The sequence below is a fragment of the Eurytemora carolleeae genome, unplaced genomic scaffold (assembly GCF_000591075.1).
Source record: "Eurytemora carolleeae unplaced genomic scaffold, Eaff_2.0 scaffold3, whole genome shotgun sequence".
Taxonomy (NCBI): Eukaryota; Metazoa; Arthropoda; class Copepoda; order Calanoida; family Temoridae; genus Eurytemora; species Eurytemora carolleeae.
Window position 1 is genome coordinate 123,165 of NW_019397377.1, and position 17,711 is coordinate 140,875.

General features: G+C 31.3%; 1 protein-coding gene across 9 annotated transcripts in view; it reads left to right on the top strand.

Moving 5' to 3' along the window:
- LOC111713865 (desmoplakin) overlaps nt 1–17,711 on the top strand; it is a 42,152-nt gene that overhangs the window by 14,022 nt on the left and 10,419 nt on the right. For 7 of the 9 annotated variants that reach the window (XR_002767815.1, XR_002767814.1, XM_023488836.1 and 4 more), the window contains exons 15-32: nt 1,794–1,949; nt 2,258–2,390; nt 3,252–3,409; nt 3,707–3,921; nt 4,730–4,821; nt 5,349–5,459; nt 7,248–7,296; nt 7,549–7,604; nt 8,645–8,683; nt 9,714–9,821; nt 11,575–11,687; nt 12,022–12,028; nt 13,686–13,740; nt 13,823–13,874; nt 14,649–14,701; nt 15,395–15,469; nt 16,530–16,609; nt 16,929–16,995. Coding sequence is in view for 7 of the 9 variants with exons in the window: in XM_023488836.1 (XP_023344604.1) it covers nt 1,794–1,949; nt 2,258–2,390; nt 3,252–3,409; nt 3,707–3,921; nt 4,730–4,821; nt 5,349–5,459; nt 7,248–7,296; nt 7,549–7,604; nt 8,645–8,683; nt 9,714–9,821; nt 11,575–11,687; nt 12,022–12,028; nt 13,686–13,740; nt 13,823–13,874; nt 14,649–14,701; nt 15,395–15,469; nt 16,530–16,609; nt 16,929–16,995 (1,619 nt within the window). In the remaining 2 variants the exon portion in view is untranslated. Of the gene's footprint in view, nt 1–1,793; nt 1,950–2,257; nt 2,391–3,251; nt 3,410–3,706; nt 3,922–4,729; nt 4,822–5,348; nt 5,460–7,247; nt 7,297–7,548; nt 7,605–8,644; nt 8,684–9,713; nt 9,822–11,574; nt 11,695–11,724; nt 11,732–12,021; nt 12,029–13,685; nt 13,741–13,822; nt 13,875–14,648; nt 14,702–15,394; nt 15,470–16,529; nt 16,610–16,928; nt 16,996–17,711 lie in introns of all 9 variants that reach the window. The other 2 variants (XM_023488833.1, XM_023488832.1) reach the window with 2 other exon arrangements.

Genomic DNA, 17,711 nt, shown 5'->3' on the forward strand with positions numbered 1-17,711 from the left:
TGTTGAGAATAACGTCGTTAATGTGTTTCAGAAAGTGTTCATTTCTTTGAATTTCGTATTCACAAAAATGCAAAAGTCGTTTTTGCTGGGAAACCAAAAATGAAAATCAACAGTTTAAAAGCTAACAAAAATATGGATGAATACTTGATCAGACAAAGTCATCTTTGCATGGAGGCTCACTTGAAATTACACTTAGAGTCCCTTCAAGCCTAATCCGGTCCACAAGAGAAGTTACGTCTATGAAGTTCAACTACATCTCACCATTTATAAAATCTGGTATGTCAGGAGGAGTTAATACAATCCCTGGTATCAGAGGCGGGGAGGAGTAAGGATACGATTGATGGTTTGACCGCTCTAGTCTCCAGACTTAGACAAGACAAGGAAAGAGCCGATACTGGTCTCAATACAGGTGAACCTCCTTAGTCTCTAGACTCAGGCAAGAAAAGGAGAGGGCAGATGCTGGTCTTAATACAGGTGAACCTCCTTAGTCTATAGACTCAGGCAAGACAAGGAGAGGCAGATGCTGGATTTAATACAGGTAAACCTCCCTAGTCTCTAGACTCAGGCAAGACAAGGAGAGGGCAGATGCTTGAGGTGAACCTCCCTAGTCTCTAGACTGAGACAAAACAAGGATAGAGCAGATACTGGTTTTAATACAGGTAAACCTACCTTGTCTCCAGACTCAGAAAAGACAAGGATAGAGCAGATACTGTTCTTAATACAGGTGAACCTCCCTAGTCTCTAGACTCAGGCAAGACAAGGATAGAAAAGATAATGGTCTTAATTCAGGTAAACCTCCTTAGTCTCTAGACTCAGACAAAATAAGGATAGAGCAGATTCTGGTCTCAATACAGGTCCCTAGTCTCTAGATTCAGACAAGACAAGGAGAAGGCAGATACTGGTCTCAATACAGGTAACCTACCTTGTCTCCAGACTCAAACAAGACAAGGATAGAGCAGATATACTGGTCTTAATACAGGTAAAACTTCCTTGTTTCCAGACTCATACAAGACAATGAGAAGGCAGATACTGGTCTTAATACAGGTGAACCTCCCTAGTCTCTATAGACTCAGGCAAGACAAGGAGAAGGCAGATACTGTTCTTGATACAGGTAACCTCTCTAGTCTCTAGATTCAAACAAGACAAGGATAGAGCAAATACCTGGTCTAAATACAGGTAAATTTGTTTTACAAAAAATCGAAAAAAAAAGAAAAAAAATTGTTTAGTTGTTTTTGAACATGGTACTAGCTCTGGGCTGTATAATTTTAAGAATTTATGAATTGGGAACTTACCACACATAGATAATCCATACTATAAAATGACTCTCCGTTTAACGAATATTAAAATGGCTGATTTGTAATGGTACCCTTCAAGCAACTATCTGAGTAACAATCAGAAAGATATCGTCGTTTTTTTTTCATCTAAAAAAGAATTAAATTCTGAAAAATTCCTTAAATCTTGCCGCAACTATAACTTTCTTAAGACACCTAAATTGAATCTAACAATTTTTTATCTTTAAAATAAAGCTGTCTCATTCAGTCCTGTTTGGAAAAAAGGGTTAGGGAAACTATTAGACATGCAACTCTATAAATGGAGAGTTACTTGATATTATGGCTCTAGCCCCTTAGTGTGCCTTAACCTTTTTTTTTGAATTAATGCTTAAGACAGAAGAAATAACATATCATATTTTAAATCTCCATGTCTATGTCTATGTAAAACTTTAAAATATCAAAATATGGCGGAATCTACAATATAATTTGATCTCTTATAAGTTTAACATATTGTGTATATAGTGTCCCGGAAGCTGAAAGATTTTAAAGACAGTATGTTGATGGTACTGCACAAGTATAACACTGTAAAAAGATCAGCTGTGGATCAGAATAAGTTTAACCTTTGTTTAAACAATCTGGATGTTTATCGGTCAAAGTTTGAGACGTCAATGATGTTAGGTAATAATTTACATTTTTTAGTAAATAAAACAACAAAAACATTTTTAAAGGCTAAAGCTAAAGTATTTTTAAAAATATCCTAGTAGTTTACAACTTTACAAGTCCTAAAAAGCTCACTCATTCATTTTCAATCATACAAAAAGTCATTATGGTTCGATTTTTTGTATTTGTTTCATAACTCCCTCTGTTTTTATGCTACAGACCTCTTCCTGGTGTCCAAAATGTCAAAAATGGCAGCATGATTAGAGCCGCAGTACCTAAAAACACGTTATATTTATGACACCTTGTATGTATAAATATTATTTTAGTAAACACAATCCGGACTGTAGCTCAGCGATTCAGAGAGGATTTCATCGTTAAACTAATTTCAAAGATGAAAATGCTTCAACAGAAGAACAAGGAACAGTCCCTTACTATCATGAGACAACAGCAATCCATCAGGCAAAATTAATTTGAGATTATTATCATTTAGTTTGGCTCTTAAACTTTTCCCTTCACGCAATTTGCTCATTTTTTCACAGAATTTACGTCATAATTATTGCACATTTTGCGGATTTTGCGTGTTTTTTCTTACCTATTTATAAAAGCCCAAAAATTGCGTACTTTGCAGCTGAATGAAAAATTTGGGCTCAACGACTTTTCCATTTCGTTCACATACAAACTTTTTTCAAGCAACGTTGTAAAAATTAACGATAAATTAACGTTTTTCGATATTTGAGTCAGCATTTTAAAACTGTATTCTTTCGTAGAACTGTGATATTAAATATTCTATTAAAAAAAAAACAATTTTTACTGAATTACTTCTGTTTAATTGTCATAGTTTTTAAAGCGTGATATAGTGTCAATGCAGCCCTAAAATGTTGATGAAAACCATGAATATTTTTGTTTAAATATTTGAAATCCTATTTCTAATAATGTACTAAGAGGACAAAAGGAGGACAAAAGTTTTAAAAAATAATGAGAGTTGTCTTTCGTTAATTATCATCATTCTTTGATCCAATCCAATTATTTTTTAATAATAGTTCACAATAATATCAGTTTTTGTTTAACCTTTTTCTTCACATTCAAAATAAAAACGCATGTTTTACATATATTTAAAATGTTTTAAGAAAACATGCAAATATTTTTTTTTTAACAATAAAAAAGACATATTTTCATTTATTCTTGAAAGTTTATAATTTTATTTACATTTTAATTTATATATTTTCATTTACATTTTAATTCAGATATTTTTGCGCAAATATGAATATAATGGGGAAGTTTAATGGCTTGTGGCTTAATTTCAAATTTCAAATTGTTCAGAATGAACGAGGATGAGTTGGAAAAAATAGGAGATTACTTAACTCATTTTGTGAAAGAGATGAAAACTTTTGGATCAAAATATACTGGATTACAAAGGAAGTTAAATGACACTATTAAGACGAAAAATGTGGATTTTGTAAAGATAAAATACGGTTTAGGTAAAATTTAATTTTATACTTCAAAATGAATTTATTGTAGGTTTTTAATACATATATGTATGCTATTGCACTATGTGTAAACTTGGAATTTGAATGTTAACGACTTCTAAAAAATTGTTAAGAAATAATAATGTACTCATTATTATACCATAGATATATTAATTACATTAATTTAATTGTCTTTAAATTCTAGTGATTAACAATGCAACACCTTACATTGCTAAAAATTTCCAAATTTGGTTTTTTTGATACCCTAAAATTAAAATAATTATAACATTATATTATATATTTGTGCAGAGGATGTGAAAGAAGATTCTCACAAAATTTACAATATGTACAAAAATGAAAACTTGTACAAGGAAGATTACCTGGCCTGTACATACCGTGTACATGAGATGGAGAAGCTGGCGGATAACAGTTTAAGTGTACTGCAGCAGTACAAGGGAGCTGTACAAGCGTTTAGAAGAGATTATCTTACCAGGCTTATACAGAAGTTACAATCTTATCAGTCGGTAAATATATAATATCGAGGCTTTTAAAGGGACTGTAAGCGTAACTATAAGTGAACCTCCATACTAAAAAGGCCATGCCCGATTTACAACGGTACCCTCATGAAGGATTCCCCTAGAAAAGGCAACATTTTAAACTTCTAACCAACTATAAACCTTTCTTGGGATCCTGTGAGATACCACAACACAAACTGGGCCTGAGTCTTACAGTTGTCTTCCTATTCCTTAGTTTTATGGGTCTCATCTATGATATTTTTAATAAATGTTACCATGAATGTTAAGGAATGTACGACATTTGTCTTTACTATTAATTATTGATAGTATTTTTAATAAATATTTGGATAAAAAATATTCCTTACAAAACCATCTCAGTACCATGCCGAGCTTTATTCCTTACTAATGTAAACCATTTTTTTTATATTAGGAATTAAGTATTTGCCAGAAACTCTGATTTTCTAATCCATATTTCTTTGCAACCCAATGTCGTAGATATTTCAAAGTTGCACTTTGTAAGATCCAATAATCTTAATTCCTTTATGTTTGCTTACATTGTGCAGGGTTACCCTCAAAGAATGAAACATTAATAACGGACTTTATGATCTTGGTCCTTGGATTTTTGCTTTGAATATATTTTAGTATATGTAAATGGTTTGTCTGAATAAAAAAGTTTAAAGCTGTAGGAAACCATAAATTAAAGAACAATAACTTAATATACTCTAGTCGACTCTAAACCCTCAACCTATAAACTGTGGGTAACCATAATCCTGTGTAATCTATAACATACAAATATTCACAAGAACTCTTTTTTTAGAATTTGGAACTAGAGAGATTAATGCGGAAAGAAAAGGAGAAAGAAGTAATGCAGTTATACAAATCTCTAGAACATGTTGAAAATACGATTAGGTAAATTTTTATCAAAATTAACCAATCTTACACAAAAAATAATACCAATGAAAACCTTTTTTTTGAATTGCACACAATATTTATTTCTGATTATTGTATTTTATGTTGTAATTGTCTTTGGTTTAGATAATGGGCTTTTTATTGTCTCTAATAACGTGTCAACGTCTCAACCATATTAGGTTCTAATTTTTAAACGAAAACAAGCTCATTACACACTGTATTTATACGCCAGATGAACACTCATTTTAAAATAAAAACACTTATGCTGAAAATCAAGAATTGGAGCGGTTTTAAAAAACTGTAAGCATAATTTCAAGTGACCCTCTTTGCAAAGATGGGAGTTAAACATTAAGCTGAAATTGATTGACGTCATATGGTCCTAAAGGAAATTAACCATTTTCTTTAGATTTTTGTTCAGAAAATTTTGTTTATTTAACTTTCTAACTGAAGGTCATCAGATGATTTCAAAGTGAAGTTTACAACAAAATTTTGAAAGCAAAAAATAAAACCAAAATATGTTTTTTAAGGCACTTCAAACTGGAGTTTCAGGAGTTTAACGCCAAATATTTCCAACTAGAAGATACATATACAAGTGTTAAGAATAATATGACAGAGTTAAAAAAGCATGATGAACAAAGGAATAGATCACATAGAAAGATAAAACCAAGAAAAATATTTTGACTAACTATGAACTAGGCATTTTTTCGAGTCACCTTGGACCCCTTCCGGAAATTTCCCGTAGCTGTTCAGAATGATAAACTATTGACCTAAACCTATGAGACGTTTTTACGGTGTATAATTGTTCAGCAAGAGTGAAAAATTTAATCTTTAAAATCCTCCTGAATTGTCCATTCTGGAGGAATAATTTTGAGAAACGGTTTTTAAAGATTATTTGATAGCGACTATGAAAAATGTTACAGTAAGCTAGAAGGATTTTAAAGATTGAATTTGTGCTCGTCCAGAACAATTACATTAATGTCATTATAGTTCTCAAATGAATCCTGCAATAAATCTGTACAATACTGCACTCTCAGCTCAACTACCATGTTATCCGGTCTCTCCCTTCAAGAATAAATCTACCTACTAGATGCTACAGAGCGCTACGGATAACTTTCTTTAAAAAAAAAAAAAAAAAAAAAAAAAAGTCTTTGTTTCATGGTCATTTTTAATGGACAAAATAATTGAGAGTCTAACAGCTGTTACGCAACAAATCGACTAAACTAAAATCTGAATAAGGATTGCTGCGTAGTGATACAATTAACTCCATCTTAATCTTATAAAATTCGAAAGTGGGACCGCTTTGACTGGCGGAGTTCGGAACCCAACTCTTCCGTGCTGAATGAGGCCAAGTCGTCCATCACGCTGGTTCGCCTAGGTTGATGCCTCTCATTTATTCTGCAAAAAGGAGTTAATGAACCGTGGTTTTTTCTAATTAGAAATAAGTATAATTAGTATAATCTTTATATATAAAACGGCGATTTTTAGAAACGAATTTAAATCATAAAATCATACTGCGCATTAGTTAAAATACAAGACAGATAAAAAACTGGCATATAAATCATAGAATAAGCAAGGATTCAACCGGTACAGTGTAGACCAGATCTAGAGCCCAAATGAGAAAGTACGGAACAAAGGTAGATATTCGGTTCCGCAATCGCAAGAAGTCGAGAAATGAAGGTTAAGGAAAGGGATATCTGAGGATATAAACCATAATGGTTTGGTTCGGTACCAACGTTACTATAGGGTATAAATTTGGGCTCTTTGCACCAAGATATTTAACCCAACCTGAACGATCAAACCCTTAAAGAAATTGAGTCTTTGCCACAAGCTCTGATTTTCTGATCCCTATATATTTGAAACCCTATGTAGTAGACCTTAGATATTTTAAGCTATGAGTTCAATTAGATCAAATAATCTAAGTTTGAAATATAAAAAGGTTTAAACTATCAGGTTGCAAAGATATAGGGATAAGAAAATTTGAGTTTGTGGGAAAGACTCAATTTCTTTATTTCTTAATAATTGCCTATGGTGCTCGGTAAGTTGGTAATTCTAAACATTTGTAGTACTGAGTAACCTTATACCATTCTCTTTTGCAAAATTTTATCATTTAAGAACCTTAATGATCTTTCACAGCTCTTACGCATTTACACAAAATGGTGATTTTAACCCTTTTTCTCAAACTGCGTGGACTCAGGCATTATGCCGCACCTTGCGCGCTGTCGGTAAAACTCCCTTTGTAGAAGCCTGGCTTCTCGTGAAAATATGTTATCATTCTGAGTTGTTGAGACTTCTATACCTTATACTTTGAGCCCTGGACTGATCCAGAACTATGAAACAGCAGCAATCTCTCTATTCCAGAGTTTAAGCAGATATAAACTTATGAGTTCATCTCATTTTCTATCTATCTATGAAATCTATGGTTACAGATTAAATAACATTGGAGGGGATCTCGGAATGCTTATGAATAATATGCAGGTACTTAAGAATGAACTTCAGAGAGTATATTTATTATTAATAAAGATTGTAAAAATTCTAATATGAAAAAGATTAGCCTAATTTGTAAACTCTTCTCTACAGCTTAAAATTGTATAGTGTTGGGACATTCCTTCAGTTTTACAGGGAGGGGGACGTCCTCCCAATATTCCAGAGCACTCACAGCGACATCTAACAAAAAGAATCAGTGAAGTTTGCATTGGTACACCTTCTTATAAATATTTATATTTTCAGAGAATTATAGAAACATATAAGACAAAACTGAAGGAAGATAGAGCAAGCTTTGTAAGGTATATAATCTTTTTTCTCTTTACAAGTTTGAAATTTTTAAAGTTGACTTTAAATAAAGATGAAAAAATCAAAGACATTGGCATTACTACTTTATCCCCTTAAAAAAATTTGTTTTTATGAACATTATATTACATTAATATGTAAATACGTAAAAAGTATATTGAAACAGTAAATACAGTTTTCAATTTTATAAAGCTTTGATATTGTAAACTTGTAGAGAGGCTTGCTTGTAAATAAACTGTAGTCAACAATAGCAGTGGGATGGATGATAAGTCGCCTCATGTATATTGTACAGAGAGATTTATCCATAAAAAGATACCAACTTAGATAACATGCTTTTAACGCATGATTTGAACGTTTGGAAGATTTGAACGAGTAGAAAACCAAACCACCATTGGACCGGGAGTTATATTTTAAATTCAAGCCGATAAGCTTTAAACACAACTTGACACAAGGTAGGAGGAAAAAGGATCGGCCAAAATGAAAGTTAGTATTCACGAAGGGTCGAAAGACGGAAGATTAACTTGTTGTACAGGGAATGAAAGGTGGAGAGTCTGCCAGAGAGCTCAGGCTTTTCGTGATCAATAGTATTATATTATTTTTTATTTTTTACTTGTAAATACATTTCCTTCTATTCTTTGTAGATTTACTCACATCAGTTTCAGGCTTTAGATTTGCATTATTTCATACCACTTTTAAATGGTAACAATATACTGTTGTAAATTTCGAAATAGAAACATATTATATTATTATATTATATTTATTATATATTATATATTATATATTATATTATATACAAAAAAGCTTATTATTGCTCTGCACAGCAATCATTTTAAAAAAACATTTTATAATTTTGATTCTCAGCTTTCTTTAAATTTTCATCTAAATTTTCTTTAAAAAACGATAATTCTTTTACCATTTTAAATTCCTTAAAAAAAACATTATTGTATTAAAAGAAAATCTGGAAGCTCATCAGAAATATTTTCTTATATGTTTTACTGTAGGTTAATGGCGTGGAAAATATCATTTTCTATTTTAGTATCAAGGACCAGCTGGAGAAATTTAAAAACAAAATGAAGTAAGTTTTTTTTAAACAATCTTCGTTGAAAAATGAGTGTTTGTTAATTTTATGCAGTACTCAGCACTCAGCGGTAGAGCCAATAAAGGCAACTGTCAGAACTGAACACCATTAATGTAGGATTGACGTTATCTTTGTTAATGTTTATCAGATAAAAATTTAATAGGATTTACTACTATATAAGTGTAAATACACTAGGTTTAATGGGATTTACTACTCTGAGGCCGTTCCTTCCATAAACTACATTGTTCGACAACTTGACGTCTCCTATTTTGGTCGTAAAATGTACGGAGAAATATCTATTATCTATCTATCAGATAAGAATTTAGCAGGAGACATCTAGCGGCCAACATATCGTCCCCCAAAGTACGTGAAATACACGACCACTTTCTATGGAGAGAATGGGCTCAGATCAAATATAAATACAATAGGCGTAATGGGATTTCCTACTCTATAAATGTAAATACACTAGGTTTAATGGGAATTACTACTCTTTAAATGTAAATACTCTAGGTGTAATGGGAATTACTACTCTATAAATGTAAATACACTAGGTTTAATGGGATTTACTACTCTTCAAATTTAAATAAACTAGGTTTAATGGGATTTACTACTCTGATCAAATATAAATACACTAGGCGTAATGGGATTTACTACTCTATAAATGTAAATACACTAGGTTTAATGGGATTTACTACTCTATAAATGTAAATACACTAGGTTTAATGGGATTTACTACTCTGATCAAATATAAATACAATAGGCGTAATGGGATTTACTTCTCTATAAATGTAAATACTCTAGGTTTAATGGGAATTACTACTCTATAAATGTAAATACTCTAGGCCTAATGGGAATTACTACTCTATAAATGTAAATAAACTAGGTTTAATGGGATTTACTACTCTTCAAATGTAAATACACTAGGTTTAATGGGGTTTACTACTCTGATCAAATATAAATACACTAGGTTTAATGGGATTTACTACTCTATAAATGTAAATGCACCTCCCCTTTAATTTTCTCCAAGGTTTGATATGGATTGTGAAGAGAAACTACAGCTGTGTCTAGATGAGAAGGAAGAATATAGGACTCATCTTAGAACAGAGCAAATGCAGTTATACAAGTGTAATGTTAGGTAATAATGAAAATCGTCTTCTTCAGAGAAAAAAGAAAATGCGGGAACAAATTTGTTTAAATCTGCAATCTAAAGTGGGACCCGGCCATGAAAAACTGTGGAATTATTATATAATTATAAAGATTTATTCACACAGAAAGATATAAATACATATATAAATGGTGTAGTTTAAAATTTTTAAAATAAATTTTTGAAAATACAGCCCGCATAGAACAAGCGACGCTGTTTTAGAGTCTGAAAACGACCCGCACGACCACAAAAACGGGCGCCGGCCCGACTCTATTTTAGTACTAATAAGAGAGTCGTTTTTAGACCGAAAAGACCCTGAATCCGTCTCTCCTCAAAACGGATGGGTGTCGGGTTTCTGTCACGGCAGGGGGCCATTATCTCCCTNAATAAAACTGAAGAGAGTCTTGAACAACGACCTCTATCAGACTTGGGGGGAAACAGCAGAAACTGGGGTTGGGACATATGGAGGGGTGCTTGAAGAAAGGGATGGGGAGAGGAATGCTCAAATATTTTAATGGTTTTTGCTCATATTACATATATTTGGTGAAATTTGATATTTTTTTCCAAAAACAGAGGGTCTGAGGAGGTCGGCCCGGCGTCTAAGACTAGGTTTCAGACTCTTAGATTCTACCCGGGAGGTTTCCAAAAGAAAAGAGAAAAATATGCAAAATTATGCACAAATAGACAACATTGATCATTACTCATTACATAACATATTTATTATTTCAGTTAATACGTAATCATTGAATCCTTCAACATATAAATAATTTATTCTTGTATTTAAAAGTTCTTGTAAAACCAGAACTTTCCATGCATGTTCCAATGGGACGATAGGATGACGATTTATAATCTCAAGTTTATTATTAGTTTATTATTATTTTTAATTGTCTTTTTAACATCAAACATATAAATTATACAGTACAAGCAGACCAATATCAATTAATAAGTTGATTTTAAAGCTTCTGTTAAAACTATTTGCTTCATAACAACATAATTGAAACAGAAGATTACTATAAATGTCGTCTTCTACTATAGCTAGTGGGTCTCTTTTCAGTTCTACATTGTATAAAATTGTTCAGTAATTGTATATTTTTTACAAATGTATTCTTAAGTAATAGTAAAAAAGTATTCTTAATTAGAGGCCATTGAAATAGTATTTGCAAAACAATTTGAAAGACAAATACAAGTTTCTTTTTTGTAATGAAGTATTCTTCTTGTAAAAGTTTAAACTAAGCCTTGTGTTTTCTTTACCTGACTTCTAACAGTGTTAGAATATAAATTCTAAAAATATTATTTTAATAAAAAAATTTGTGTCCAATTTTCCTTTTCCTTTTCAGCATTCTTTGTTATGACATTAAGATCTTTCAAAATTTATTTTTTTTATCCGGGCTTTAGATAACATTTAAAACTTAAAAATTTTCCGGCTTAGCCATTTAGAAGGAAATTTTAAAAAATTGTCGATTCGGCTTTAAACGGAAATAAGAAAGCAATTGTACAAAAAATTAAGAAAAAAACACACAAGTTTAGGACATTCATGAAGTAAATATCAAATATAAATTATCAAATTTAGGAATTAAATTCTTATAAGTAATAATCAATGAGGAATAATGGACTTATATGGATTATAAATTTTGAAAATGGCAGGACCTGGCCTATTTTTTGGTTATTGCCAAATTGACGTTTAAAAATAATGGAGTATGATACACAAAAAACTACAAGATTGGGTGAATACTTATTTGTTTAGATTTTACCGTGGTCAGAAAGTGTTGAAGGATGTGAATGAGTTCTATATTTATTTAATGGATCGTCTTGTAAGATTACATGATGGAATTCATAATCTTAAACTCATCGGTATAAATCTCAGGTATAGTTCTAGTAAGTTCCATCGGTATAAATCTTAGGTATATTTCCATTAAATTCCATCGGTATAAATCTCAGGTATATTTCCAGTAAGTTCCATCGGTATAAATCTCAGGTATATTTCCATTAAGTTCCATCGGTAATAAATCTTAGGTATATTTCCATTAAATTCCATCGGTATAAATCTCAGGTATATTTCCAGTAAGTTCCATCGGTATAAATCTCAGGTATATTTCCAGTAAGTTCCATCGGTATAAATCTCAGGTATATTTCCATTAAGTTCCATCGGTAAAAATCTCAGGTATATTTCCAGTAAGTTTCATCGGTATAAATCTCAGGTATATTTCCAGTAAGTTCCATCGGTATAAATCTCAGGTATAGTGAGTTCCTCTACCATATTCAAAGGTTTTCTGAAAAAACTGTTCTATTGTACTAACAAGTGTTTCCAAACTTATAAAACATTTTGCTCTAAAATGCCGTTTTAACCTTAAAAGTAAGTGCAGTAGGCTAAAAAGCTTAAATAAACTTGTTTAGTCACCTTGTAGTTAAAAGAAGCTATAAAGAGAGTACAGTGAGGATCAAAAACTGTGGAATGAATGTCGTCTCTGTTCTATTAGATAAGATTTCCCATTATAAGATTTGTAATGGTTACAATTGAAATGTATTGCTAACTTTTGCAACTTTTTTTATAATTTGGCTTCAAGCTGTAAAATCCTCAGTTACATTATAGAAAGAAGAGGGTAAGAATTCCACCGTTCTTGGTTCTTGATGTAGAATTTTGTTTTGGTTATAAATTTGGAGTCAAACCATTTTTCTTTTCTCATAAACTGGAAGACAAAGGCACAGAGATCTAGACAAGTTTGAAAGATGTGCTTCAGATTTTAAGACCGCGTCGGCTTTAAAGTGTTGCAAGTTGCAATACATTGGGCTTTGGCTTTACTTCACCACTCAATTTTTTCTAGTCTTGGGCATGTACATTTCAAAGACTTCAACGTGCTTGTTTCTAGTTTCAGTTTAAAAGCAGTAATTGAAAAAAATACTGTCAATATTTTTTCCTGAGAACTTGCTTATTTTGGTTGGCTGTAAACGTATGGTAATGCACATAGCACACAGTACAATAGCGTACTCTCTTCAAGGTTTACTTGAAACAAATGTAATATATGCAGGACACAATGCATATTGTATATTGCATATTTACAGAGGAGTAATTGGTTTACATGTATATATATATATATATATTTGTAGAAAATATCCAACAAAATATTAAAAATTCTTTCTCTTTTTTATTTTTCTTAGACCAAATTTAATGTATAGCGAAAAGTAGTAGAACTACTTAGTCTGAGTTGAACCACTTCTCTTTAAACCAGTGAAAAAGATAAGTGGCTTAACTCCTTCTTTGTAGTTAAACTACTCCTCCTATTCATTAAATGTGGTTCCATAGGATTGTTAGTCATTAAACACTTGTGTATCTGTATGTTTTAAAGGGAAATTTAAACACTTTCAAAGTTGCTCAAAACTGTTAAAAAGACATTTTTCTAAGTTACAGTGACAAGTAACAAATAAAAATTCATCCAATGTAAAATTTCACAAATTTCAACTTTTAATGTGTTAAATTTCCACAAATTTCCAACTGGCTGCGCTTAACTCATAAATTATATTTACTAAAGGAGCATAATAATTTGCTAACCTGACATTTTGGTAACTAACCTTCTGTTTATCGAAGGAGGTTGAATAGGGGGGTGCCACCGGCCTCCACACCCTACCCCCCACTTCTTTGCACCTCTGGATAACCGCGCAATCAGATATACTGGTCGGCGATTATATTAATACAATGCAGAGGCTTTTTTAAAGTTTTTACTGTTAACCCGCTTTTTTAAATTACAATTGTACAAGTATTAAAGTGAAGCTTCTCTTTGTTTCCATGTTTATGCTGCTTAAAACAAAAGCTTGATATAAATGAAAGAAAATAAAAAGACTATATATTAATCTATTTAGAGATAATCTAGTCACAGTGCACGCTGCTATGGGACATTGCACAGGCAATCTCCAGGTTTTCATCTTTTTATTTCAATTTTTGTTTGTAATTTTATATTTTTTTATCGAATATATTTTATTGATGATTTTTGTTCCAGGCTCTTCGTCACGAGTGTCAAGGGCTTGTAAGCTGGTATCAGACTCTTCCAAGTAATTATTAAAATTATATTTGCAAAAACTTTTTAGAATATTTATTTTAACATTTAAACGGATAGATTTCACTTCTGTATATTTATCGAATTTTTATCGAAATAATGCTTGGTAAAAAAGACGGATCGTATTTGCTGATAACTAGACTTTTCCTTCCTTTTAAAAGAACTAGGCTTTTAGGGTGCTTCGGGTCCCTATTGTAGCAACAAATTAAGCGTTTTTATTTTCCTTTGAAGCAGCCATTTTTTTTGCTATTGTAAAACTGTAAATTTTGCGAATTTTTCATATAAACATTGATAGATTTATAAAATTAAAAATCGTCAAATTTTTTAAACGCAAAGTTTTTCTCTTTTACTAGTTTTTACTGGAGAGGCCAGGAATCGAGTGAAATGTCACAAAAAATATGGGCCCGATCTTTTTAGCCGTTGGACATTATTTAGCCATAGACAGACGAGCAAAAAAAGTCAAATTTAGATATTAAGTAAGGTATTTCCTCCAGTATACACGACACGTGTATAGTAGATAAAAATGCGCTGAATTTCCTGATTGAGAAATAAATTATCTTACACGCAAGTTTAAAAAGTTCGGATTTGAAAAACGTTGTGTAGGAAACAAACTTTCTCTAGTATCTTATTTAAGATGCATGGAAGAGAATTGTTAATTTAACACATTTTTATCAAAGGTTTATTTGAAACTGCGCAGACATAAACTCAAGTCCATCTGAAATTTTACCCATAATACTTGAATAAAGAATAATGATACGATTGAATCTAGATATGGAAATCTTAAAGAGAAAACTCTCCACGTGTCAGCAGCAAGCTCAATATGTAAGTAGATTTACATTTATTACCCTGCTTGCCAAATTACGTAATAAAGTTGTAAATAATGTATGTTGTCAATGTTATGTAATCATTATGTAGTAGATTTACATGATATTGATCTAAAAAACAGGCCTCAGTTAAAGAGTGCATCAAGATTATTTCATTGAGTTTAAGAATTCCATTATTACATTTTTATCCTTGATGAGATTAATATTATATAATATTTGTGAGGTTTTATGAGCATATACCCAAGAAATTCTATTTAAGAATTTGGGCCAAATACAAATTTTGAGTTGAAAAATTTAAAAAGGGTTGCCAATATGCTTTTATATTTTGTTTATGCTCTTGTCCTGACTATCTCTGATCCNCCCCCCCCCAGCCTGTTTGGTTTAAAGCTACCAGAATATGAAAAAGTTTGTTTAAATTAAGACAATTTATATATTGTTTTAATGAATTGTAATAAAAGTTGTTTAACTCCGCCTGGTAATTAAAAAAGTATTTATAAAAGACAGACCACAATTTGGAAATTTGAGGCAAGGGTGAATTTTGTAATATTTTTTTCAAGATTCATAGAACTTGTTCACTAGATTGATGAATGAATGCCATAAATTACTTTGAAGGGGAAATACAATCTTCAAGACTTCTTTAAACTGTCATGTTTTGTGTGTTAAATTTTACTAAACAAGCTGATTATTTCAGAATGAGAATTCTCCAACTTATCTGTTTGATCAGATAAGAGAACAGAAAGACAAGTTTGCTAGGATTGCACAGAAGGTATATATTTATTTAAAGGGACTGTTCACATTTTTAAAGCGACACTTGTTTTAAAAAGTGAACCTAAGGTACCCTTAAAATCTTTTTTTGTCACTTTTCTTTTTAAATTAATTTTGTAAGAAAATAAGTGAGGTATAAGGTTAAAAATTTTTTTTAAATCTAAATATTTATTCATGGTTTATAAAATTCGAATTACAATTTAAAAAATGCATGTATTAATCACATTATTACTTTTTACTATTTATTTTACTTGAAGTCGTCTGCCNATACAGCCGGGTCAGCTGGTTAGATCTGGTTTGGGAGAGTGAGTTGCTTGTTGTTGACGGGAGCAGGTTATGAGAGAGACTGAGCAGGTTATGAGAGAGACTGAACAGGTTATGAGAGAGACTGAACAGGTTATGAGAGAGACTGAAGAGGTTAACAAATTAATCAAGGTTAAAGGGAGAGTTCGCGAAAAATTAAAGAGGGTATAGGCTTACGTCGAAAATATGTGTTGGCAATCTTTTTTTTTCTGTCATTAAAAGTCATCAGAACAGCGATCACACTTTACTTAAATCTGCGAAAACCTTGAGGTTTTAGATGATTCCAATAAACAGATTTTTATTGATTGAAAATATTTTCTTACAATAAAGGATTAGAGCAGTTTAGAAAATGGATTACTTGCACAATTTTCTTAAAACTTTGAGTCAATAACTCATAAAATGCAATTCATGTTTTCCAATAACAAAATACCCATTTTATACTTTATTTTATGCATTTTTTAAACGAGTCAGTTTTGCTTTCTGTTTCTAAATTTTAACTATTTTTGATAAATTCTTTTAAAGATGAAAATGAAAATATTCATAAACACGTTTTAACAGTTTTTGGTTCCATTTTCTCTCTAGTAAGTTCAATTAAAAATATTATTTTAAAAGAATTAAGAAAATCCTGGCATTTTCCTGAGAGAAACTTTAAACTTTCGGTTAATTAACTTCAACAACTTTGATAACTTAAAAAACTGGATATAAGCAAATTTTTAAATTAAAAAACTTTGAATTTTAATATTTTTTATTATTTTTAGGAAGAAAACTGTGAGAGAAGGTTAAAGGAGAGTATGACTGAAATGATAGCATTGACCAGACACTATCATACTCAATCTGGGTATGTTATTTTATTTTTGTTTGAGAATAATTAGGGATATATTGTACATAATATGGGCTTGTACGAGTAAACACTAGATCGGCTTTTTTCCTTGTACTGGTTCTGATCCTGCAGTAATCGGGTTCATATATGCCTTAATTATGTACTGCATTTTACTGCGTTCATTAAATTGTACTTTACTGTTTTGCACTGTACTGCAGTAGACTACTCAACTGTACTGCATTGTACTGTCCTTTACTGTCCTTTACTGGCCTTTAATATCTAGTACAGTGTACTGTACTGTACTGTACTGTACTGTACTAATATACTGTGATTACAGAAAAGATGACTCTGATAGATCTGATTACACGGCAAAAAATCAAGAAAATGTTTTAAGAATAAATAAGGTAGGAAACAGATCCAGACTGAACTAACACAAAAATTGGGTAAAAAAAAGCAAAATAAATATCAGTTTAAGAACTTGTTTTTTGAAATTTTTCTGATTCAACAATTTTCTTTACGCAAATTATGAGGTTATTATTATCAGTAATTAAATTATGAAACTCCAAGATGAATTAAATACAAATAAAAGTTTCAAGTATATGCTTTATTTGTTTTCTTCAATTCAATATAGGATTTGGCAAACTCAACTTATTTGAAATTTATTTGATTTTCTTGAGAGAGTTTTTACCCTGGGCTTTACTCACAATTTTATGATCTTGTATACAAAAAGTTTCTTATTTGTTCCAAAGCAAATAAGTAACATTTTACATTTCGCGGGTTTTCATAAAAAGCCACATTTTTTGTGGAACTTGAACTGAATAAATTTATAAACCCTGTAAAAACATTTTTTGGTGATTTTACTTTTTTATTTGAATTCCAGTTTAACAATTGGGGATGCTAAACTGGCATTTAAACAAATAAAAAAGAAAGAAATCCCGGCTAAAGCATTTTGTCCTGCATAAAACACAAGGTAGATACAAAAATAGACATTATTTCGCCGCATCAAGGATGAAGACTCTTGGTTTTAGCATGTGCCAGGGGTTCTAGTAAGACACGGGCAGCCGTTGTACGTTTCTGGACCAGGTCAACCTTTCCGGTCCCAGTTTTTACTGTATCGCCC